The sequence below is a fragment of the Geotrypetes seraphini genome, chromosome 16 (assembly GCF_902459505.1).
Source record: "Geotrypetes seraphini chromosome 16, aGeoSer1.1, whole genome shotgun sequence".
Lineage (NCBI taxonomy): Eukaryota > Metazoa > Chordata > Amphibia > Gymnophiona > Dermophiidae > Geotrypetes > Geotrypetes seraphini.
The window spans coordinates 11297710-11322868 of NC_047099.1; the positions used below are offsets into that span (position 1 = coordinate 11297710).

Here is a 25159-nt window from a genome sequence, read left to right on the forward strand (position 1 = left end):
GTAGGGCTGGAAGAGGGTGGGGGCTGCAGGGATTTGTGTTGGAGATTGCTACCGTCATGCCTTTATCTTGCAGGCTGTCTGACAACCGAGTGTGACGTCGGGGACGCAGCAGTGCTGAGCCTTGTCTGGCTCCAGAAGGACTTCCTGGCCACTGCAGGGTCAGACAAGACTGTGCGCCTCTGGGAGGTCTCACTACATCAGGCTAGACACTGGGGTGTCGGTGAAGGCCATGAGGGTGCTGTAGTGTTCATGGCCTACTCTAACGGAGTCCTGGCTTCTGCCTCAGGTGAGACCTGGAAAGGTAGACGGGTCAGAGTGTCACCCCTCCATGACTGGGGAAACGTTCCTTAATCCGCAGCTCTCTCCCCCAATCCCTCTTCTCTCGTGTCTAGATGACTGCTCTGTTCTGCTGTGGTCCCTTCCCTTGCCGCTTTCGGACCAGAGAAAGGGGCCCATGTCCCCCACTGCAGCTTTGCGTGCTCACACTGCCGGGGTTACCTGCTGCGCCTTCAGCCCTGACGGACGGTACCTGGCCACCGGGAGCAAGGACAGGGTAAGGAGAATATTTCTCGAGTGAACTGGTCAATGTAGCGGTTAAGAAGTAAAAACTGTATTTGCACTAGCTGTGTAGGTATATGAGATTCTATCTTTCAGTGTTTGGCTGTGGGAGGGACTAGCTTTGAACTGTCATTCTGAAGATGTGTTTTACGATTGTGTAAAGATGTTTTATGATTATTTTTTTTCCAATGATGCGCATTGCTATTGCATTTCCTTGTTTGTGATTTGGTGATTTTTGTATGTTTGCACTGTTCCTCGCCTAGATTTTAAATAAATAAATAGGTACTTAGATGAAAGCGCTCAGGACAATTGCACAAGGACAAAGGAGCTCAGACAAATGCACACAGGACGTCAGCGCGCCGGATTTAAAGTTAAGCTTAAAGCGCTCCGAGGGTGTGTGTGTGTGTGTGTGTGTGAAATCCCCCCCAGTTTACTTAGAAATGTTGACGCTGCCGTTAGGGGATTCAAAAGTGTAATTTTTCCCTAATTTAGGGGAAAATTACAGTTTTCTCTCTAAGTGTGTGTGTGTGGGGGGTTCCCCCCCCCCCCCCGGCAGCGCCAACACTTCTAAGTAAAGTGGGAAGTTCCCTCCCACACATACCCTCGGAGCTCTTTAACTGTAACTTCTAATCCGGCGCCCATTTGAGCTCCTTTTGTCTGCACGCAATTGTCCAGCGTGTTTTAGTCCTGTCACCAATAAATAAGGAGGGTAGTGGTAGAATGTCGGCCAGTCCTCTCTCACTGCCTTTGCCGTTCTTGTGTTTTCAGAGCCTGCTGTCCTGGGATGTTTCTGCCTCACCCCCCTGTCTCTTGCAAGAGATGGTGGCGTCTCACAGGGACTGGGTCACTGGCTGCGCGTGGATGACAGCGTCCCAGCTGGTGAGGTCATGACACAGAAGGACTCTGTACCCCCTCCCCTCTCCGTCCCTTCTCTCTCCCTCTTTTTTTTTCCAGTCTTTCAAATTGAAATGTTTTCTTGACGTGATATTTTATGCACATTGCCAAAAAATAGAGGCTGAAAACTAGAGCAGCTGAGTTCAAATCCCCCTGAAGCTCCTCGTGTCCTTGGGCAGATCACTTTGCCCGCCGTTGCCTCAGGTACAAACTTAAATTATAAGCCAGTGCTTCCCAATCTGTGAGGTTATGACCCCATGACTGCAGCAAATAGAATTGTGTGAAACCCTCCCCTCCTCCCCTCCGCAGGTGCAGAATAGTGATGCACCTGTGGAGGGCCCACTTAAGCTGTGACCATAAATATGGGTCTTGTGAACCCATTTGAATTCCTGACCCACAGTTGGGAAGCTCTGTTATGTCCCTTCCCCAGCGAGCTTACATCTGCTCTACTGCAATGTAACTTATGAGTGATCAAATCTAAAATTCAAACATCAAGTTGGCACTTACTTCGCTTGAAAGAACACTGGCATAACCGGGTAGCTATACACGAATATGCCTAGGCATGAGCAATGACCTCAGTTGTAGGGTGGCATACATGTTTGTGCCTGTACCTTAGAGAAATGTGCATAACTTTGCACTCTGCCCACTCTATGCCAGACTCAGACCTTATGTGCTTCTGCAAACTATGTACTATCAGACTGATGCCCAAGTTACTTTCTAAAAGTAATATATTACAGTTAGTAGTTATTTGTGGACTTCCTTTTGCTGTGAAGCAACGTGGCAATCACAGCCGAAGAATAACCCTGGCTAGTTAAGGCCGCACGTTCAAGAGCCATGCCGTGAGACCAAAGCGGTCTGGATCCTGCATAGCAGTCGGACCCTGCGTGAGGAAGCGAGAATGACAAGGTAGCCGGAGCCCCTGATCCTGCTGGAGCCGAACCAAGTTGGCATACCACGGCGACCTTGGCCAATTGGGTGTAACTAGGATCGCTGGACCTCCGTGGGCCACTATCTGCCTCAACAGACGCCCTATCATGGGCAATGGAGGGAAGACAAAGAGGAGACCTTCCCGTGGCCAGGGCTGAACCAGAGCGAACAGGCTTTCGCTGCTGGCTTCGTGACGGCGACTGAAGAAATGATCAGTTTTCTTGATTGCTGCGGTCACCATGAGATCGAACATGGGACACCCCACCGATCTGCTATGCAATCAAACGCTCTTTGAGACAGGAACTGCTCTCCGGGGTCCAGCGTCTGACGACTGAGAAAATCTGCTTGAACGTTGTCCACTCCTGCCATGTGTGCCGCTGACAGTGCCACAGGGCGTCTCTCTGCCCGCCAGAAGAGAAACTGAACCTCCACGTTTTTCGGACTGACACATAACCGATTACTTTTTAGATCCGCAGTTCATCAAGTCGCTAGGACTTGAGCGCAAGTCGATGGCACCTAATAACAACAGTTATTGGTTCAATAAAAGTAATAAGTTACATTACGGTGGAAAGTAATAAATTACAGGTACTGGTTACATTGTAGAAATAATATATCATAGTTATTAGTTGTTTAATAAGAGTAATAAGTTACTGTAAAAATCAAAATATATTACAGTTACTAGTTATTTTATTAAAATAATACAAGAATCTAGGTGTCATCCTAGACAATAGAAACCTTCTGCCCAATGTACAGCAGCGGCCAAAAAAGCAAACAAGTTGCTAGGAATTATTAGAAAAGTGATAATAAATAAGACAGAGTGTTGTAATGCCTCTGTATTGCTCCATGATGCAACCTCATCTTGAGTATTATGTTCAATTCTGGTTGCCTTAAGGGGGAGGGTTCTTGAGTGGGTAGACTTGTTGGGCCGACGGCCCTTTTCTACCGTCATATTCTGTGTTTCTCTATAGTGGAACTAGAAAAGGTTATAAGAGTAACCAAGATGATAAAGGGGATGGAACTCCTCTCGTATAAGGAAAGACTAAAAAGGTTAGGGCTCTTCAACTTGGAAAAGAGACGGCTGAGGGGAGATAGGATTGAAGTCCGGAAAATTCTGAGTGGTGTAGAACGGGCACAAGTGGATCGATTTTTCACTCCGTCAATAATTACTGTTAACCGGAGAAGAAACCAGACAAAGTTAGAATATCAAAAAGGCTCTTTCAATTTGATCTGGTTAGTGGTCAGAATTTTGCCGCTAACTGGTTAGCACCGCCTATTGGTACTGAAACTGGATGTTTAGCACTGGCCAGTGTCCGTTTACCAGTGCTGAATATCTGGAATAATTTTAACCATGGCAGCCAGTGGGTTGTTTTTTTTTAATCTTTATTGAATTTTCACAGCTGTCAAAAAGTGCAATACAATACATATACCAATAATAAGCACTTATAATCAATCACCCCCCCCCACCCAAACATAACCCCCCCACACACCCAACCACATTTTCATCAAGAAATCACATTAAAGATATACCCCTCCCCCACCCTGGATGTTAAAAATAAATAAATAATAAAAATAAAAAATACTGAGCACCATGGGCTTAATATCTGGGGTTTTCTCCCTTTCTGAATAATTCTGGGCTAAGAGGTATTTCTTTCCCCTTCACTCTCCCTTTCTCACACTTCTCTTTCTCTCGTTCTCAGCTCTCCTGCTCCAGTGACTGCACCGTGTGTCTCTGGGATCCGCTGTCTGGTCAGCACCTCCGGGAATTCCTAGGACACAAGAGCGCCGTCAGCTCTGTCTTCGCCATGGTAAGGAAAATATTAAATCTTATGTATTTAACTCTGTACTAACCGTGCACCTCCACTACATAAGAACATAAGCAATGCCTCCGCTGGGTCACACCTGAGGTCCATCGTGCCCAGCAGTCCACTCACGCGGCGGCCTAACAGGTCTAGGACCTGTGCAGTAATCCTCTATCTATACCCCTCTATCCCCTTTTCCAGCAGGAAATTGTTCAATCCTTTCTTGAACCCCAGTACCGTACTCTGCCCTATTACGCTCTCTGGAAGCACATTCCAGGTGTCTACCACTAGCCACACAAAGTCCACTCCCCACCCTCTCTGTGTCCAGGCTCTTTTGCTGTTTGGCTTCAAGGTCACCGTCTCTATTTTAGGCAACTTATTTCTTATTCAAATTTCCCCAAGACAGCAAAATGGTACCCAAAATCTGCATGTTAGACAGTGTCTCGCAAACTTTGCGAAGCTGTGGCACACTAAACATGGTGGCTGTGGCTCGAGGGCATCCAGAAGTGCGTGGACGTTGATGCGATGACGTGACCATGTCGATGTCCACGCATGTGCAAATACTCTCCAGACAGGGCCCTGAGCCACTGGTGGGTGGTGCTGGAAGGGAAAAGGCGCGGAGAGAAGGAGAGGCACTGGCTGACTGCCTACAGGATGTGCCTCTCGCTGCGAGACACACATCTTTGCAAACAGCTGGCGCCTCTCCTCCATGGTGTCTCATGGCACACAGTAAGATATACCTGTGGATTTTATGCAAAAGACCTTTACCTCTCAAGTGACGGGCAGAGGGGCAGAGGTGGCCTTGCCTTGCCCGAGATACATAGAAACATGGTGGCAGATAAAGGCCAAATGGCCCATCCGCAGCATCCACTTTCTCCTCCTCTCCCTATTGGCTAAGGATATTTACACCTGCATTGTGAGGTCATAGAGCATTATTGTGATAGGCTAAGGCTCTTAACACTTGCATTGTGAGGTCATAGAACTTTATGGTTATAGAAAAAGGACAGCAGATAAAGGCCAAATGGCCCATCCAGTCTGCCCATCCGCAATGACCATTATCTCTTCCTCTCTCTAAGAGATCCCACATGCCTATCCCATACCTTCTTGAATTCAGACACAGTCTCTGCCTCCACCACCTCTTCCGGGAGACTGTTCCATGCAGCAATGCTGCCATCTCCTGGCAGTTGTATGCTGCAGCTGTATATATTTCAGCATTTTTTTTTCTTTGCAATTTATAATTTACGTCAAAGAAGAACTTTGAACAGCTGCATTTCTATATTTACATTTTTTAAATTTATTTTGTAAAGAGTCAGTTGATCAAACATTATAAAAGCAGGTGTATCTGTCAATTGGGACTGTTTATTGGGAATTCTTTTTCAACCTTTTCCCTACCCTTCTCCCAACTCCCTCCCTCCTGATTCCTTGCTTTGACCTGGCAGGGGGACCTGGTGGTGTCAACCAGCAGAGATGGAGTCCTGAAGCTGTGGAACCAGGATGGGGTGGAGCTTACCAGCATCCCAGCTCACTGCAGCCAGATCAATCAGTGCATCTCTGCCTGCACCCTGGGCGAGGCTGCAGGTAATGCATCATTCATTCCCCCTATGTAGGGATACTAGATGTCCGGATTTACCTGGACATGTTCTGGCATCCGGACGGCTTTTCAAAACCTGGCAGATGCCCTCCCAAAGTGGCTCCAAGCACGTGAGAGGTGGGGCTGGGTGGAACTGGGCCAGCCTGGGGGCAGTGCCATGTGTCCGGAATTTTTATGCATAAAATCTGGTAACCCTATTCCTAAAGTATGAGGAGAGAAAAGACCCAGAGATTCTTGTTATGTCAAACAAAAGGCAAAAAATAAAATTTTGTATGATAAATTCTAGGACCTCATGGGGAGAAAAACTAGCTCTGGGGAAGGGGGTGATGAATTGTCAGATAGGAACAACAATGTTTTCAGCCTGTTGATTCTATTGTAGGGTTGTCCGACTTCGGTCCTCAAGGGCCACAATCCAGTTGAGTTTTCAGGATTTCCCCAGTGAATCTGCATGAGATCTATCTGCATATGCTGTTTCCATTGTATGTAAATAGATCTCATGCAAATTCATTGGGGCATCCTGAAAATCTGACCTGGTGAGGGCTGAGGTTGGACACCCCTGTTCTATTGTTTCTTTTGATAAATAAAGGGTTGTGCAAGAAAAGTCCCTGTTCCCAAGAACTGATAGTCAGCATTTCACTGCTTTTTTTCAAGATTCAGAAGTGAGAGGTTGCTGGGTATTTGTTGGGTGGGGGAGGTGGGGAATATGAGCTGTCCTTCTCCCACTTTTTTCAGACATGCTTTACTGCAGCCCATGATACCTTAATGTTTTACCCCTTTCCCTCTCCACAGCTGGAAGGAGGGAATCTAACTTCCAGGTTATTACAGCTGGAGCTGACGGAATCTGCAAACTATGGAGCCCCCTGCTGGTGAGTGTGGCAGCAGTTTCTCCATGCTGTCACATGCTGCATCCATTTCTGTATTTATTACTCTCCTCCATCTTATCTTGCTCTGCTCCCACTGCCCTCTTCCTGTGGTTTGAAATAGGACTGTGCCGCAGATGGTGATCGATTTGATTTTCTGTCACCCACAGTTTCACAGCGCTGCCAGCCTTCAAAATGTCACAGAATCCGCTGGCGGTGGGGAGGAATTATTTTTTTCTCAGCAATTACTGGACTTGAAATTTTCTGACAGACACGTGTTGATTTCTGCATACATGGAACATGCTCTCATCTTATTGCTACTTTTATATCCTTTTATTTGCAGGTGGAACTAGTGGCGACGCTAACAGGTCACAGTGCAGGCGTGTGTGCGGCTACTGCCGCCTGGGATGCGCCATCCTTCCTTACTGTGGCCCGAGATTGCACCCTTAGGCTCTGGCCGCTGCCACCCTATGAAGGTAAAATGTTGCAATCAGGAGGGATCTTCAAAGAAGAAGACGGACAATGGAAAATCTGTGATGAGGGAATGAGAGTTAAAGCATAGGAGAGGCACAGAAGATCTTCAGAAATGGGGGAGTGAGGGGTAAAGCCTGGGACAGGCACAGAGGATTCTCAGGGCTGGGGGAGTGAGGGGTAAAGCCTGGGACAGGCACAGAGGATTCTCAGGGCTGGGGGAGTGAGGGGTAAAGCCTGGGGCAGGCACAGAGGATTCTCAGGGCTGGGGGAGTGAGGGGTAAAGCCTGGGACAGCCACAGAGGATTCTCAGGGCTGGGGGAGTGAGGGGTAAAGCCTGGGACAGGCACAGAGGATTCTCAGGGCTGGGGGAGTGAGGGGTAAAGCCTGGGACAGCCACAGAGGATTCTCAGGGCTGGGGGAGTAAGGGGTAAAGCCTGGGACAGGCACAGAGGATCCAACTTGTTCATTCAGAAGAAGAAATACCATTGTATCCCTGATAAAATTATCTGTCAGCTAAGTAGTTCAAGATATTCTTATCCAATATGGTTCTATCATTTTCCCCCTTCTTTTCACACATTCCAGCCTTTGCTGGCCTCTTTTTTTACTTATATCTATGCCCTTGGATGTGTCGCCTTCCTTTACGTTCCTCACGCGATTATCTTTCCGATTCACAATCTGCTGCCTCCCCCAGCTCTGTCCTCATAGTCTCCCTAATTATTGTTCACAGCCTTTTTTTTTTTTTTTTTTTTTACTTTTTTTAGTTCAAATTTTTTCCCTCTGGTTTTAATGTATCCATACAATCTCACTTCATCCATACCCCCTTTTATTGCTTATACTATGTTTTTAATATATCCGTATATCCTTTTAATACATCCATATATTCTTTTTTGGCTGTTTTCCAGTTGTTATCCATAAGGTTTCCTTGTATATGATCCATTTTTGCACCTAAAACACATTGCCATATCTCTTCTACGCACGAAGTTCAAGCTAGGATGTCTCTGCTTCAAAGTATTAAATGTTCTAGCCCCAAAATACATTACAGACCTCTTCTCATTCCCAACCAACAGACATGAAAGAAAAACACACATGAAATTTGTCTCCCCACCGGCTAGAGGGTGCAAATATAAGAGACACCATCAACAACTGCTATCGTATCAAGCAGCCATATGGGGTAAAGACCTAGAAAAACTAATTGCACACACAAACAACTATGAAGAATTCAGGAGACACCTAAAAACTTACCTATTCTTGAAATACCTAGGTAACGAACCGGAACATCAACCCCCCTCGTAACATCATCACATACCTGTACTTATAAACTGCAACCCCTAATCACCAACCATGAACACTCTATTCAATTTACGGAATATTTCTACTTCTGTGTAAGCAGCCTGGCACTTCCTGGCCTGCAGCACACAAACAGTCGTAAACATTATTAATGTTATCAGATGCACACTGCTATATTCATTAATTCGTTGTATGTAAAGTTTCTCTTTATTGTATTTACAGTCTCTCGTATTGTAAACCGACTAATTCGCTGTATGTAAAGTTTCTCTTTATTGTATTTACAGTTCTCGTATTGTAAACCGCCTAGAAGTCGCAAGATTGATGGCGGTATATAAGAATAAAGTTATTATTATTATTATTATTCTATCCTTTCATGCATATTTTCACAATCCTATGTTGTTGTTTTTTGTCTTTCACTGATCTTAAATCTCATACCACATGGCATTTCTTCTTGCACTCTTCACTTGACTCATCAGGACCTCACGCCCACATCACTGAGGCATACCTTGACTCATGCTGGCTCCCAATTCAAACAAGAATACTATTTAAATTCTACTGTCTATTATTTAAATCCATAAATGGTGACAGCCCAGCCTACTTGAACAACTGCCTAATCCAAACTACCACAACCAGGCACAGGAGAACCCAGACACCATTCTCATACCCTCCAATCAGAGACATCAAATGGAAAAAAGCTGTACGATGGCCTTCTAGCCACACAGGCAGCAAAACTAGACCGCCAACTCTCCAATCTACGAATCGCGACCCCAGACTACAAAACTTTCAGAAAAGAAATAAAAACCCTGCTATTCAAGAAATCCATGAAGACAGACTAACACCGTATGAAACATTTCAATCCTCTGAAGCAACCATCTCTACTCTGTAACACTTCTGAACATGTCCAGAAATCCTCTTCTGTAATCCGCCTTGAACCGCAAGGTAATGGCGGAATAAAAATCTCTAATGTTATGTAATTATGCTCACAATCATTTCCAGCAAGTCTATCACTAAACCCCACAATTTTGCACTTGACAGTTTCCACAGGATCATTTGCTCCATTATGTTTACACTATTTTTCAGCAGGTTCACTATCACACTCCACAATGTACCACACGATGGCTTCACCCTATAATAATAATAATAACTTTATTCTTCTATACCGCCACAACCTTGCGACTTCTAGGCGGTTTACAATCAAGAGAGCTGGACATTCAGCGAGTTACAATGTGCAGATAGTCAGAGGAAATACAGAGTGCAGAAACATTTAGGAAGCAAAATTATAGATATACAATTTGCTGAGTGAGAGTGAAGAAATTTCCAAGTGGGCCTGTTAGGAGAAGGCCGTGCAATTCAGAAAGTACAGCGAAAATTACGATAATAACAATTTATATATGTCACAGAACCAAGAGTTCTATGCGGACTTAAGAGGGGAGAGAGGAAAAGGGTAAGAGGTCGGGAGGACCGTTATTGAGGAGAGAGGGAAGAGCAGGTCAGTCGTTTAGGTATTTCAGGAACAGGTGTGTTTTTAGGCGCTTCCTAAATTCCTCGTAGGTAGTGGGCGAAAGCAGTTGATCTAGGTCTTTACCCCATAAGGCTGCTTGGTGTGAGAGAAGGTGATCATGGTGTTTTTTCAGTTTGCAGCCTTTAATTGGAGGGGAAACGAAGTTTGAATGTGTGCTTCTCTTATGTTTGTTGGTGGAAAAGGAGAAAAGGTCAGTTATGTATTTGGGGGCTAGTCCATATAGTACTTTGAAGCAGAGGCAGGCGAATTTAAACTTTACACGTGCTTCCGTCGGCGGCCAGTACAATTGTCGGTAATAAGGTGTCACGTGATCAAATTTCTTCACACATGCAAATTCACTTATACATATTTAATTGTTCTAATTAGGACCCCTGAGGAAAGAGTGTTTCTTCGAAACATGGACCATGTCGGGTCCCGGTTCATCAACCCCTTTTGGTTGCAAACTGTTTTATGACTGTTTTTATATTTACGTTTGTTCATTAAAGACTTGGCGTCTTGTACACCAGTTTTTACTTTTGTTCTTCAACGAGGTATTATTTTGACATTTAGAAGTTTATACACTGCTCTGGAATTCTTTTGACTGTCTTTGGTGGTGGGATTCATTTCCACAGGGGGCGGAGTCATCCGGAAGCATCGTGGAGCAGTCACTGCAGTTGCATGGTCTCCCGATGGAAAGTTAGCCGTGTCCGCCAGCGACTGTGGAGACGTGGTGATTTGGAGTGGTGCGAGAGCATCGGATACAGTGCAGGTGGGAGCATGTGTCTGCATCTCCAAATCCCCTTCCTCATGTTATGAAAATGAGCAAAGAGGAATGGAGGATTTTGAAACAGCAGAGCTGAACAGAATTTGGCATTTGCTTTAGCAGCAGGAAAGAGAATTCAGGGGCTGGAGATGAGCCATTGCACTATAGAGCATAACCACAGGAGGGCAGCAATAACAATGCACCACAAATGAAGATTTTCATTGGGGTAGGAGTGTGGGGGGTGGGGCTTGTATTATTATACAGAGTCATAGATTTTTTTTATATTCAGTTTTTTTTATATTCAGTTGCGTTCTCCTGGGTCTGCTATTTTTTAAGGCAGGTATCCTTTAAATGTGATGCTTGCATGAGGTTCTGTAGACCAGTGTTTCTCAACTCAGTCCTGGAGCCCCTTGCCAGTCAGGTTTTCAAGATATCCACAATGAATGTGCATGAAAGATATTTGCATATAATGGAAGCAGTGTATGCTAATCAAGTTTATACAAATTCAAGGTGGATATCCTGAAAACCTGACTGGCAAGGGGGTACTCCAGGACCGAGTTGAGAAACGCTGCTTTAGACGATCCACTCTTCATCTGTCTGTGCTGTATTCATGCTTTTAACCTGCATTAGTCTGATGACAATCCTCGCTCCCATGGTCTCCAGGAAGTCTCCAGCTTCCCATGTCATAAGGTACAATTTAAAATATTGCTTTTCTCATTGGTCACCAAGTGACCTGGTTTCTGGAGGGAGCCTCAAATTGGTTTGAGTTTTCATATTTCAACTTTATTTAATATGCTGCAAATATAAACTGCTGAGACAGTCTTTTTAATAATTATAAAAATTTGGGTTACAAGAAGGAAAGACCACATAAGAAGGCTTAAGTTACAACTTTAAGTGATGAAAATGATAAAAAAGGATGGGACAACATCCCTATGAGGAGAGGCTAAAGCAGCTTGGAGAAGGGACAGCTCAGGGGTGATATGATAGAGGTCTATAAAATACTGAGTGGAGTGGAAAGGGTAGATGTGAATTCCTTGTTCATGTTATCCAAAAATACTAGGACTAAGGGGCATGTGATTACTAAGTATTAGAATTAAAACAAACTAGAGAAAGTATTTCTTTACTCAACATCAGGGTTCAGGCTTATTTAAAATTTGATTCTATAAAACTTCTAGGCGATGTACATAATAAAAACATAATTTTTATGTTACAGCTTAAAATTTAAACCAACTTAGACAAGGACTAACTTGGATACAGAAGGAAGAGATGGGGAAGAACTGAATTAGTTATAGGAAAGTAACATGTAAGGGGAAGTACAAATTGGGCCTCTTTACTTCGGAATTTAGGCACTCAACCTTTAAGATAAAAAAAAAAAAGATAAAAGAATCGAACAGAGTATTACACTTCAAACTTTGCCAGAGAATGTGGTGAAATCAGTTAGCTTAGCGGGGTTTTAAAAAGGCTTGGATAATTTCCTAAAAGAGAAGTCCATAGGCCATTATTGAGAGGCTTGGGGAAATTCACTACTTATTCCTAGCCTAAAATCTGTTTTACTACTTGGGATCTAGCTAGGTACTTGGGACCTGGGTTGGCCACTATTGGAAACAGGAAGATGACTTGATGGACCTTCAGTCTGTCCCAGTATGGCAACTCTGATGCTCTTATGTGAGCCAAATATAGGGCAATCAAGCCATTGTGACATCACTGCTCTTAGGCATTGGTGGAATGAGGCATTATGACATCACAATCTCAGCTCTGGAATTTGCTACTCTTTGGGTTTCTGCCAGGTAATTGGGACCTGGGTTGGCTACTGTTGAAAACAGGATATTGGGCTTGATGGACCTTCAGTCTGTCCCAGTATGGCAACTCTGATGCTCTTATGTGAGCCAAATATAGGGCAATCAAGCCATTGTGACATCACTGCTCTTAGGCATTGGTGGAATGAGGCATTATGACATCACAATCTCAGCTCTGGAATTTGCTACTCTTTGGGTTTCTACCAGGTAATTGGGACCTGGGTTGGCTACTGTTGAAAACAGGATATTGGGCTTGATGGACCTTCAGTCTGTCCCAGTATGGCAACTCTGATGCTCTTATGTGAGCCAAATATAGGGCAATCAAGCCATTGTGACATCACTGCTCTTAGGCATTGGTGGAATGAGGCATTATGACATCACAATCTCAGCTCTGGAATTTGCTACTCTTTGGGTTTCTGCCAGGTAATTGGGACCTGGGTTGGCTACTGTTGAAAACAGGATATTGGGCTTGATGGACCTTCAGTCTGTCCCAGTATGGCAACTCTGATGCTCTTATGTGAGCCAAATATAGGGCAATCAAGCCATTGTGACATCACTGCTCTTAGGCATTGGTGGAATGAGGCATTATGACATCACAATCTCAGCTCTGGAATTTGCTACTCTTTGGGTTTCTACCAGGTAATTGGGACCTGGGTTGGCTACTGTTGAAAACAGGATATTGGGCTTGATGGACCTTCGGTCTGTCCCAGGATGGCAATTGTTAGTTGTTATGTAAAGAGAGGAAAAAGTAGGCAGGAATATAATTTACCTTAAGGTACAATAGGAAGAGAGAACGTAAGTGCACAGACTTGAGCTGTTCGAGGGTGACAGTATTAAGGGCTCAGCTCATTCATTTGTAGAGGGAAAGATTTTAGTAAAGGTGATAAGTTTTCCTAAGGGAAGTTTTGGAAGGTCCAAGGGAAAGTGATTTCCACAAAGCAGGAGCTATGACACCGAAGCAAGAGTGTGCGTGAATCTGTAGATGAAAACAGATAACTGATGGATTTTCCGACCTCCTTCCCCTCCTCCATTCCTGCCTGTTTTAAATCACTAAAGGCTAGATTTACTGAGGCCATGGATCCGATCGGATCCATGAGCGATCCGATCAGATCCATGGCCGGGGGGGGGGGCTGATTCACGAAGCGTTCTCATGCAAATGAGGGCGATCGGAATCACGCTCCCAACCGACTGCACGGATCGCTCTCCAGCGAGCCCGACGCTTACGCAGACCATCTGTAAATGGTCCTCTGTGCCTGGCAGCAGGAAACAAAACTTTTTTTGCAAGCCCTACTTTTTCACAAGCCCGTAGTTTTAACCTGGTTTAAACCTGCGGGTTAAAGCCACGGGCTTGAACTGCAGGGAAGGGCAGGAGAGTCAAGGAGAATTGAGCAGGAGAATCGGGGCAGAGCAGGGCGGCGGGGGAATCGCGGCAGAGAGTCAGGGCAGACAGCAGGAGATGCAGTTGGAAAGGCCGTAAGCGATTAGTCCCCAGCAGTCGCTTGATCGGCCAGCCCAGTCGGTGTTCCAGTTTTGGTTTAGTGAATCGCTGCCTGCCTCCTTTGCATGCCGTTTCTCCTCGTTTGCATGCTTGGATTGGAGGATGATCGGCCATGAAGGAGTCGCAAACCGATCGATACACAATCGGTTTACTTAGTGAATGTAGCCCTAAGCGCTGGGGATCAGTGTTGTGCTGGACAGTTATGCCAGTTATGCCAGAGTTATGCCAGTTATGTCCTCTTGCTACAGTTTCACACACTGTCTTTCTCTCCTTTACCTCTCCCTCTGGTCCAGGTCAGTAAATGTGCTGTCCGCGCGGTCCTTTTTACCTCGCCATGCAGTTTCTTGGTGGCATCGGATGATCAGAAAGTCTCCCATTGGGACCTGGATTATGGGCACGAGCAGGAGCACACACAGTGAGTAAAGCAGATGAGGGGATACAGAGAGATTTGCCATTTCCTTATATTCTACAAATTTCCGAGATCTTTGAAAATAAATGTTGACGCTTTCTCAGGGACTGATGTCACAGGTAGTGATGTCACAAGCTTTAACTCACAAAGGTGTATAGGTCATGGTGGGTGTGTCTCACAGGTAGTGATGTCACAGTATTCTCCAATACACTGTAAATGATGTCACTGATCCTAAAGAAGTGTTGTCGGGATGGTTTTAAGTCTTACAGGTCGTGACATTCAGAACGTCCAAACTTTTAATTGCAATACATTTTAAAAATCTAAAGAGTTGAGAGCGGTATGGGAGGAGATCGGTTTCATTGAATGAAAAGGTTTGTTTTGTTTTTTCCTGCTTCTTGAGCACAGCCCAAACCAGCGTTACAGCCTGGATATAAACTGCCTTGTGACGGGGATGGGACTTACACACGCTTCCTGCGCCGTGCTGGGGACTGTTAGGGGTGACCTGTTGATCCTGAACCTGGAGAAGGGCCACTTAAACTGTGTCAGGTAATTCAGGTGGGGGATGTGAAGGTTAAATCCTGGGGAGGCAGTTTCAACAGTGCCAGCACCCATCATCTTCTCCGCCCTCCCCCCGCCGCGCACCTTTTCCCTTCCCTTGTACCTTTTTAATTTTCCCAGCGCGAGCAGTATCGCACACTTGCTGCCCACGTTGGTGTCGACTCTCTCTGATGTCACATCCAGGTCCCCCGTCTAGGAAGTGACCTCAGAGGGAGAGCAGACACGACGCGGGTAGCAAGTTCGTGATTTTGCTCGCACCTGGAAAATTAAAGAGGTACGGGGAAGGGGGGTATGAACGTGATGGGGAGGGGGGCAGGGAAGGGGCGCCAATTACCCTCACTACGCCACTGGGTTTTGGCATTCCAGATCTGCTCTGTCTCTTGCATGGCCATCCTAGTGGTTGGTGTATAGGAAAGGGAAGGGATGTTGGATTTTATTCACATCTTTCCAGCTGGTAAGTTACATTCAGGTTTAGTAGATATTTTTCTGTCCTCAGAGGGCTCGTAGTCTAGTTTTCAAATTTTATGTTTAAATCTGTTTATTAATTTTTAGAATATAGAAAAACATCAACCAAATACAGTCAGAAATCTCCAACAAAACCCCTCCCACCCAACTCTCCCCCCCCCATGGGAACAGCTACGTTATAGTCCAGCATACCAGTGCGTCAGTTCAAAAGTCTGCTGCGCACCTTCGGTGTTAAAGTAGAACAAAAGGGTAACCAACACTTGAGATACAATGTGCCACGTCTGGAGTTCATGTCCGTAATGTCCAATCGTTCACATCCCGCAAGTTGGATCATCTGGGTCCGCCAGTGCGAAACAGTAGGTGTGTGAGGTGATAGCCAGCACTGAAGGATAGTTTTGATGCCCATCAGGATAGCCTTCCGAGCAAACTCAGCTGCTCCAGGACGTGTCGGTTGCAAAAAGATAACTTCAAAGTGAAGAGAAAAGTGTTCATAGGCGCTTAAAAATATTGAAATCTATTGGGAGACATAACGAAGCCGTAAACCATATCAAATGCATATATACATGTGGGAAAGGGGGGGGGGGGAGAGATACAATTTGTAATAGGATAGAAGAAAAAAAAGAGCCAGCACAATGGGGGCGGGGGGTATATGCTCGTCCTCCGTTGATTATCTATCTCTAATGGAAGTTACAGATCGTAGGCATCCTTAAATAAGAATATCTTTTAGATTTGTTTTTTTTTCCAAATCTTTATTCATTTTCGTTTCTTACATCAAGTGTTCAATAAAATACCAATTAGATCATACAAATCACTTGAAAATCTAATCAAACATCAGCATAAATATATAAATAAAAACCCCTCCCCCTTCCATCCCTTCCAACAATATAGCATTAAATTCATTCAATATTACATATATTATAAACAAAAATAGGAAAAATTATAACTCTAAATACCCTCCCTCCCTTCTAACTATGTTTTGTTATGTAAGAAAGTGACTAATCATTACAAAATGCTATCGATGGCCCCCAAATCTTCTTAAAATTATTATAATTTCCTTTTGTTAAGCAATTATTCTTTCCATTTTATATATATGGCATAATGAGTTCCATCCAAAGGTGTAATTGAGTCTGGTATAATCTTTCCAGTTTCTAGTAATATGCTGAATGGCAACTCCTGTCATTATTAATAGCAATTTATTATTATTTGCTGAAATTTGGCTTCTCAATCTCATAGAAGTACCAAATAAAACTGAATCATAGGATAGGGCTACATGGTTTTCTAATAGAGAATTAATTTGGGACCAAATTGATTTCCAAAAGGCATTGATACAAGGACAGAAAAAAATTAAATGATCTAAAGTCCCAGGTTCCAGATTACAGTGCCAACATCTATCAGACTTAGAGCTATCTAACTTTTGTAAACGAACTGGGGTCCAAAAAGCTCTATGCAACAAAAAGAACCAAGTTTGTCTCATAGATGCAGACACTGTACATCTCATTCTCCAAGACCAAATATGTGGCCATTGAGATGCAAAAATTTGGTGCTTGATTTTTAGATTTGTTTTAAATTTCTCAGTGTGGGTCTCCTTGCATAGATACAGTAGTAGAGGGTTCCAATGACTTGGGGCAGTAACTGCGAAGATCTTTTTTCTTGTGGTGTCATAGAAGAGGTGACGTAGGGAGGGAACATTTAGAAGGTATTGATTGCTGGATCGGAATGTTCTAGGCGAATTTAAATTTGTGCCTGAGGCAGTAGAGAGTTAAGCGACTTGTTAAGGTCATCAGGTGTGGCAATGTCAACTGAACCGGTCTCCCTGAGGTGATTCACCATCAGACTTCTCCCTCTCAACCTTCACAGCTGTACACTGGGGTACCAGTCTGAGGTCTTCTACTCCCAGGTCACCGCGACAACGGGTGACCAGATGTGTCTGCTGGAGAACTCCCAGAATCCCGCACTGCATCTGATTGTGAGTATCCTCCCATGTCTGCCAACCCCCAGCCATTAGCCACCCCCCCCCTCTTGTTATAACATCCTCTCTGCTTTCTCCATTACTAGAGCATGACAGAAGCTGGGGACTGTGAGGCTCAGATGCTGGTGGATCTTGGTTCGTGGAAAGCCACCGAGCGCCATCACCAGATCACGCAAGCTCATCCTGAATTCGGTAGGAGCGAGTTTCAGTTGGGGAGGAGTGAGAGTGGTGGCAGGAGGGTAAGGGGCTAGGAAGGAAGCCTTGTGGCAGTCTTAGTTTCGTTATAGTGACTGGTAGAAGAAAGAGTAACTGCAGAGTGGAAATGGAGCCTGAAGACTGGGCTGTGGATTATTTCATTTTTGGGTTTTTTTGTAGTCGATGCTATGAGTATTGGTAATACATTTTTGGAGACCTTCTTACTGTGATAAGAACAGGTCTCAGGAATGTATTACCGGAACTTCCTAGCCCACTCTTTTTGTCAAAAGAGGTCTGGTTTGTTTTATTTTGAGAGATGACACAGTTCAGGCTGTTGGAACCAAAAAGAACAGGGATTCTAACCCTTCTTACGCCAAAAATAGTATCTCTTTGACTCTCTGCAGGCTTCTAATTACAAGGTGGAAAATAACATAATAGAATACATCAAAACTGTACATTTATTTATTTACTCACTTATTTAGCCCGTCTTCCCAAAGGAGCCCAGAACGGGTTACAGGAGTACATTCATAGTATGGGTAGGACAAATTTTAGTGAGTCATATTGATGAATTTTTATTCAGGGCTCGTTCCTGTTGATCTGCTGGTAAATAGAACGTGAGACAAAGACTAGGGGACACTTGATGAAGTTACAGGGAAATACTGGAGGAAGTTGGTTTATTTTCACTCAGAGAATAGTTAAGCTCTGGAATGAGTTGCCGGAGGATGTGGTAAGAGCAGATAGCGTAGCTGGTTTTAAGAAAGGTTTGGACAAGTTCCTGGAGGATAAGTTCATAGTCTGTAATCGAGAAAGACACGGAGGAAGCCACTGCTTGCCCTGGATTGGTAGCGTGGAATGTTGCTGCTCTTTGGGGTTCTAGAATCTTTTGTTACTCTTTGAGATTCTGTATGGCATGTTGCTACTCCTTGGGTTTTGGCCAGGTACTAGTGACCTGGATTGGCCACCATGAGAACGGGCTACTGGACCATTGGTCTGACCCAGAAAGGCTAATTTTATGTTCTTATGACCCTTTTGTGGGAATCGGAGCGCCACAGAGCGCTCTCTAATTGGTACATGGTGCAGAGGAAAAAAGTGGCATTGTGATGAACCTGAGACGGTGGCATAGTAAGGGGGGTGGTCCACCCCAGGTGCGGTCTTCCTAAAGGCGCAGTGGTACCCTTCCTCCTCTCTGGCCCACTCATTACCTACTTCTCCTTGCCACACGCCTCTTGTCTTCCCCCATATCTTTCCTGGCGTGAGGTTGCTGCCCGCATATGCATCGGCGGGACCCACGCCTAGGAAGTGATGTCAAAAGGTGAGCCGACACCAACGTGGGCAGCCGAAGCTAAAAAGGTTGGGGAAAGGGGTGGGCTAAGGCCACCACCGCACTTCCCCTTACTACGCCAGTGACCTGAGGGTCAGCCAGGGGCAGCAGGTCTGCAGATATGATCAGAGGGGGATCCTTGGCTGTGCCTTAGCCTAGCAGCTATCCCTTTAAGTGTCATTCCCACCTCTGGCCCCTTATGAAAGTGTTAGTAACCCTTTCTCTGTGTTTCCAGGCCTTCTTATGCTGAATCCCCTTCTCTTCTTTCTCCGCAGGTTTGGCGGACTCTGGTGGGCGCCTCTGGGTGGAAACTCAGCGAGTAGCAAAGAGAGACTTCAACAGGGACCAGTGGGATGTTGAATTTGCGACCAGGAAAAAGAAAAAGGTAAGGAAAGGGTGGGAAGAAGGGAGAGGACAGCGGGAAAGATGGGAGGTAAGGAACCTCTGGGGAGGGAATGATGGAAGGAGGGTTGTGAACAAATGAGGGAAAAACTGTTCTTGATGCCAGAAAGAAGTCTGGATTGAAAACGTGAAAAATTCTCAAGGAAGATGGTAATAGGAATAACATAAAGAGCTGGTATGAGGGAAGAGCGCAGTGAGGTGGTCCGAGGGTTCAGCCTGGCATGGCCAGAAGGTTCAGATAGGCATGAGGGGGCATAGCATGGTCAAAAGGATCTAGCCTGGTGTGGGGGAGGCGCACAGCATGGTCAAAAGGTACAGCTGGCATAGGGGAAGAGCACAGTATGGCCATAGGGTTCAGCCCAGCATGGGGGAGAGGCGTGGTATTGTCAGAAGGTCCAGCCCAGCCTGTTCCTTTTTAGCAGTTATCCTGGCATCCATGTCCATTTGACTCCATCTTACTTCTAATTTGGTTATCACCTATTGCAGTTCTCTGCCACAGCCCCTGATAGGTCTATTGCTTCCAGGTTCCATGATTTCCTAATTTCCAATTGTCAGTGCCCCCACATCCTTGCTTCAATCTGGCTAGAAAGCACCATGCATGTATGTCCCTGAGGTAGGCTCGTCTGAGCCAAAACATGGACCGTGTCGGGTCTAATTGGCTTGTTAGCAATAAAGATTTATTGGAAACACAAGAAGGGTATATCCTGGTTGTTTCATCAAAAAATACGTTGGCCGGTTGTTCCACAGTTTACCCCTGCTTTTTGTGGACCTGTGACTGTTTTGTGGGGATTTTGCTCGCTTTTTGCTTGTGTGTCCCAGGAGAAAAACATGACCTCCGTCCTACTTCCTGCCAAACTAATCTCTAACTCACCTTTGTCCTTTCCCCAGATGAAACACAGTGACAAGTCACCGGACTTCAGTGTCCTGGAGGTGCAAAGCTGGGAGACAAAGCAGGTACAGCTATCTCTTGATCATTTCTATACCTAACATTCTGGTCTCCTTATCTCAAGAAGGATGTAGCGGTACTGAAAAGGGTTCAAAGAAGACCAACTAGGATGGTAAAAGGGAGGAAAGACAAAAATGGTTAGGGGTCTTCAGCTTGAAAAAGAGACGGCTGAGGGGAGATTTGATTGAAGTCTACAAAATCCTAAGTGGAGTAGAACGGGTACAAGTGGATCGATTTTTCACTCCGTCAAAAATTACAAAGACTAGGGGACACTCGATGAAGTTACAGGGAAATACTTTTAAACCCAATTGGAGGAAATTTTTTTTCACTCAGAGAATAGTTAAGCTCTGAAACACATTGCCAGAGAATGTGGTAAGAGCGGATAGCTTGGCTGGTTTTAAGAAAAGTTTGGACAAGTTCCTGGAGGAAAAGTCCATAGGCTGTTATTGAGACAGACATGGGGGAAGCCACTGCTTGCCCTTGATCAGTAGAATAGAATGCTGCTACTATTTGGATTTTTGGCAGTTACTTGTGACCTGGATTGACCACCATGAGGATGGGCTACTGGGCTAGATGGACCATTGGTCTGACCCAGTAAGGCTATCCATATTTTTTTATCTGCAACACGGTACTGAGAAGCATCAAGGACAGTCCCTGCCCCATGGATGCAGATGAGATGCACAAAGAAGTTCCAGGAAATGTATGTATTACATTTAGCGTGATTAAAATGAATAAGGATGCAATTAAGAGCCAGGGTATGATATAGAGAATGACACGGTGGCTGTTACCCACGGCTAGCCGCGGGTAACCCACCGAAATGGTGACAAATAAAAAAAGGGCACCGCGAGTATGGGGACAAGGCCATTCACCGCCCTGTGCAGCGGTGAATGGCCTTGTCTCCGCAGTTAAGGGAGTGAGCACGTGCGGTGAACAAGCGTGCAGTCCGGCAGTCCCCTCTCCCGCCATCCGTCTGGGCATCTCCCTCCCTTCTATTGCAGCCGGAGCCTTGAAGTCACGTCATATGTGGCTGCTGGAAAGGTCTCCTCTGACGCAACTTCCTGTTTCCGGTTGTGTCAGAGGAGACCTTTCCAGCAGCCACAAGCGACGTGACTTCGAAGCTCCAGCTGCAATAGCCTTGTAGAAATCGTCACGAAGGGAAGGTAAAGGGAAGGGAGGGAGGGAGATGCATGGACGTCTGGCGAGAGGGAACTGCTGGACTGCGTGAAGGGTGCTGAGGATGTGTGGCGAGGAGAAGACGCTGAAGCAGCCTGAAGGGAACTGGGGAGGAGAAAGAGGGGAGAAGACGCTGGAAAATGGGGAAGAGAGAGTGGGGAGAAGATGCTGGGAAAGAGGCTAGATTAATAATATTTGTCTCGCTATCACTAGATATCATTCTCCCCTTTTGACTCTTCCCTATCAATCTCCCCTTCCTTTTCTCTCTACCTCCCCAACCACCTCCCCAGCTCTCTTCCCCAATCGCATCCACTTTAGTTAACTCCTTCTACTTAAAGAACAATCTTCTTCTTTCTAGGTTTGCGGGAACAGGGTCCGAACTCGCGAGACAGGACGGTGACAGGGACCGAGCTCGCGAGGATGGGACGATGATGGGGACCAAGCCGACGGGGCGGAGACGGGGACAAATTTTTTCCCCTGTCATTCTCTAGTATAATATTTAAAAAGAAAGTTTATTCATTTCTTGATACCGTCTATCGGTATCTCATCTGAATATTCCAGCCTCCATTCTTAGGAAGACTATGATTTCAGGATTGTGCCCTCTTCCTACCTTGAATTGTGCATTCTGGATTTCAGAGTCAGATTAATTGCATACATTTTCTATTGAGAAATATATAGATCAGTGTATCGCAAACTGTTTGCCACCCGAGATTCTAGGTGTGTTGTGAAATGCCGATGAGGAGAGGTGCCAGTGAGAGGCACATCCTTTAGGTAGTCAGCTGGTGCCAGCGTCTCTGAATATCTTCCCTTCCAGCACCCTCCACTGGTGGCTAGGGCCCTGTCTGGAGGGCCTTTATGATGTCATGCATGCATATCTGGAAGCCTTGAACTGCAGCCACCATGTTTAATGTACTGCGGCTTCACAAAATTTACAAGACACTGATATGGACAGTAGACAGAGGATTCTCTGCAGAGATGGCAAAAGCTGCCTTGCAGGTCATGAGTGGGATGGGGGTCTCTGGAGGCCCACCTAAGTTAGCAATTAATTATGGCATTGGAGGCTGGATGGGAAACAGGCTGCCACCATGGGAGGAGAGGGTGTCAAGAGGGTTGGCCGTCCCAAGATAATGTGGTGGAGTGCTGAGCTGCCCTTTTGAAAAATAAAAGATTTCCTGAGAGTAGCTCTTAATCCAAATTCAGAGTTGCTGCTTCCTCTCACTTACTGTGTTTCTTCCTGAGATAATTGAATGTGAAACCTCAGTGTTGCTTCAAATCCTACACAGTCTCTAAGTTAATCACTGTTTTTCCCCACTCCCCTCCCCCCCCCCCCGAACTCCAGGTTCACAGTGATGTGATTACAGCCCTTCAGGTGCTCGATGACCTCATCATCACCGCCTCGCTGGACGGGGACGTTAAGCTTTGGGACAGGCCGAGTCTGAAGCAGGTGAGAGCAAAAACCCGGGGATGGAGGTGTTGCCCCCAAACCTGGATCAACGCTGATCTAGGCCTGGTGTTTGGTTTGTGCTAAATTGTATGCGGGAATATGTAATTCTCATTTTCCTATGAACTGCTGAAACCCACCCCCCCACCAAAAATCATGTCTGTAATAGACATACCCAAGATTGGATCAGCCCATTCAGTTGACCTGGGAGAGAAGTTTGGATTGGTGATAATGACCTCTGATCCTTGTGTTCTACGTTTTGTCTGTCTAGCTGGGACTCTTCCGTTGTGACGGGTCAGTTTCCTGCCTGCAGTCCAGCCCGCGTTACTCATCGGAGATGGTCTGTGGAGACACTTTGGGGAACGTCTACTTCTTCACCTCCCTCTAGAAGACTTCTCAGGGGGGCGGCCACTCTTGGTCCTCCGTGTGTGAGGGATCAGCAACCGCCACTTACTCTTACTTTTGGTCGGCTCACTTTTGTTGACCAAATCCACTTTATCATTCGGTTACTGCAGAGCGACTTTGCTATACTGCCCATTGAGACGGTGGCATAGCGAGGGTGCCAGGCGCCCGGGGCGGTAGCCCTCCGCCCCCTCACCCCCACATGCTCCTTCCCTGCCCCCTCCTGACGCGCACATCCCTTCCGTTATATCTCTTTTTTTTCTCCATATTTTGCTATTATTGCTTCATACTTTCTTAACACACAGAGATGGTTCCCCCCATTCACAAAAGTTAAGCTTAGACTTATCCTTCCAGTTACATACTGATACTATATGCTGAAATAGCTAGTGCAATCATGAAATCAAAAATTGTGTTGATTGATGTAAGCAATGAGACCTCCGGATTTGAGGAGCGCAGTACAATGGACTTATAAGACAGAGGTATCTTATTAGTCATATGAATTATAGAACGGATCCTGGACCAATAGATTTGCAGGTTAGGACCTGCAAATAGGAGATGCAAGAGGGTCCCAGGCTTCTGGCGGCACGACCAGCACAAGTCAGCAGGCGAATGCAACACCCTTGCAATTTTAGTAGGGGGTCCAATAAGCTCTATGCAATCAGCCAGCGTTGGCTCTTCCTTTGACGTCACTTCCTGGACGCGGGTCCAGGAAGCGACGTCAGAGGAAGAGCCGATGTTGGCGCAAGTTGGGGTTGCTGCTTGATTTTCGAACGTTAGAGGTACAAGGGAAGAGGCGCGCACGTATGGTATTGGGGGGGGAACATAAGAACATAAGAAGTTGCCTCCGCTGAGTCAGACTAGAGGTCCATCTCGCCCAGCGGTCCGCTCCCGCGGCGGCCCATCAGTTGCAGATGCCTCCCCCAAGAAAGTCCCATTGAGAACATCTGAGCAGTTTACAAATAAAATATATAACCAAAAAGCATGCAATATACAATATACAAAAAAAAAGTAATATAAACTACTTACTGTAGGTTGAATAGTCCGTCTACTCAGGAAGCTGTGACTGATTGTTAATCAAAATTCTTTTGCAAAAGAAATGTTTTAAATTTGTGCCTTGAAGGAAACAATAATAACGTCACAGAACACATCCTGAACTTTCCTCTCTATTTCCATCCTGCAGTAATTAGTGAAAAATAATCTATAAGTAATAAATCAGAGACCTGAGCTGGGAGATGCAGCATAGATAGCGCTAATGTGTCTTAAGATCCTGCTGCATAGAATGTGAATATGTAATATGTCTTTTTAGAGAAATAAAACTATTTAACTGCATGTCTGTTCTGTCAGCGTCTTTCATAGCGACTCTTATTAGTGACACATCAGAGATGGCACTGGGACAGTCTGCACCATATCACTTGCAAGGCATCATTTTAGGAAAAGGAGAGTTGATACAAGACCCCCCCCCCAGGTTACCTACAGAGTGTCAGCAGTTGAGCCTCGTGTCTGAGGATTTCTCTGGAATCGGTCAGTGCTCTTGCCCCTGGATCTCTCCCCATTTGAAAAAGCAGAAGCCACACTTTCCCCCACCCCCCTTTCCACTTACCAAAACACACGTGCATTCAAAATCGGAACTTTTATTGCAAATGTAGGACATACATAAGAGGAAAGTCTCTTTACCAGAACTTCGTAAGGAGTGCGCATATTCTAGAGAGTGTTTCTGATAACGTGGCAGAGCCCTGAGGTTTTTTTTATCATAGGAAAGAGAAAAGGAAGGCAGATAAAGACCACATGGCTTATCCAATCTGCCCATCCATACCATCTACAATCCATCTTCCCGTCTCCTAGATTTCAGATTTTATTTATTGATTTAAAACATTTATATCCTGCTTATCACAAAAATCTATGTGGGTCACAGTACAAACACAAATGCATT

General features: G+C 45.4%; 1 protein-coding gene across 2 annotated transcripts in view; it reads left to right on the forward strand.

Moving 5' to 3' along the window:
* The window catches only part of TEP1 (telomerase associated protein 1), a 72361-nt gene extending 48125 nt beyond the window's left edge, over positions 1 to 24236 (forward strand). The window contains exons 41-56 of one of the 2 annotated variants that reach the window (XM_033923800.1): positions 74 to 286; positions 393 to 553; positions 1327 to 1437; positions 4077 to 4184; positions 5618 to 5756; positions 6559 to 6635; positions 6973 to 7105; positions 10524 to 10660; positions 14242 to 14363; positions 14763 to 14903; positions 17238 to 17346; positions 17436 to 17541; positions 19141 to 19250; positions 20156 to 20221; positions 22726 to 22830; positions 23099 to 24236. In XM_033923800.1, coding sequence (XP_033779691.1) covers positions 74 to 286; positions 393 to 553; positions 1327 to 1437; positions 4077 to 4184; positions 5618 to 5756; positions 6559 to 6635; positions 6973 to 7105; positions 10524 to 10660; positions 14242 to 14363; positions 14763 to 14903; positions 17238 to 17346; positions 17436 to 17541; positions 19141 to 19250; positions 20156 to 20221; positions 22726 to 22830; positions 23099 to 23215 — 1955 coding nt within the window. In that variant the 3' untranslated portion in view covers positions 23216 to 24236. The other variant, XM_033923801.1, reaches the window with a different exon arrangement.
* The last annotated feature ends 923 nt before the right edge of the window (positions 24237 to 25159 follow it).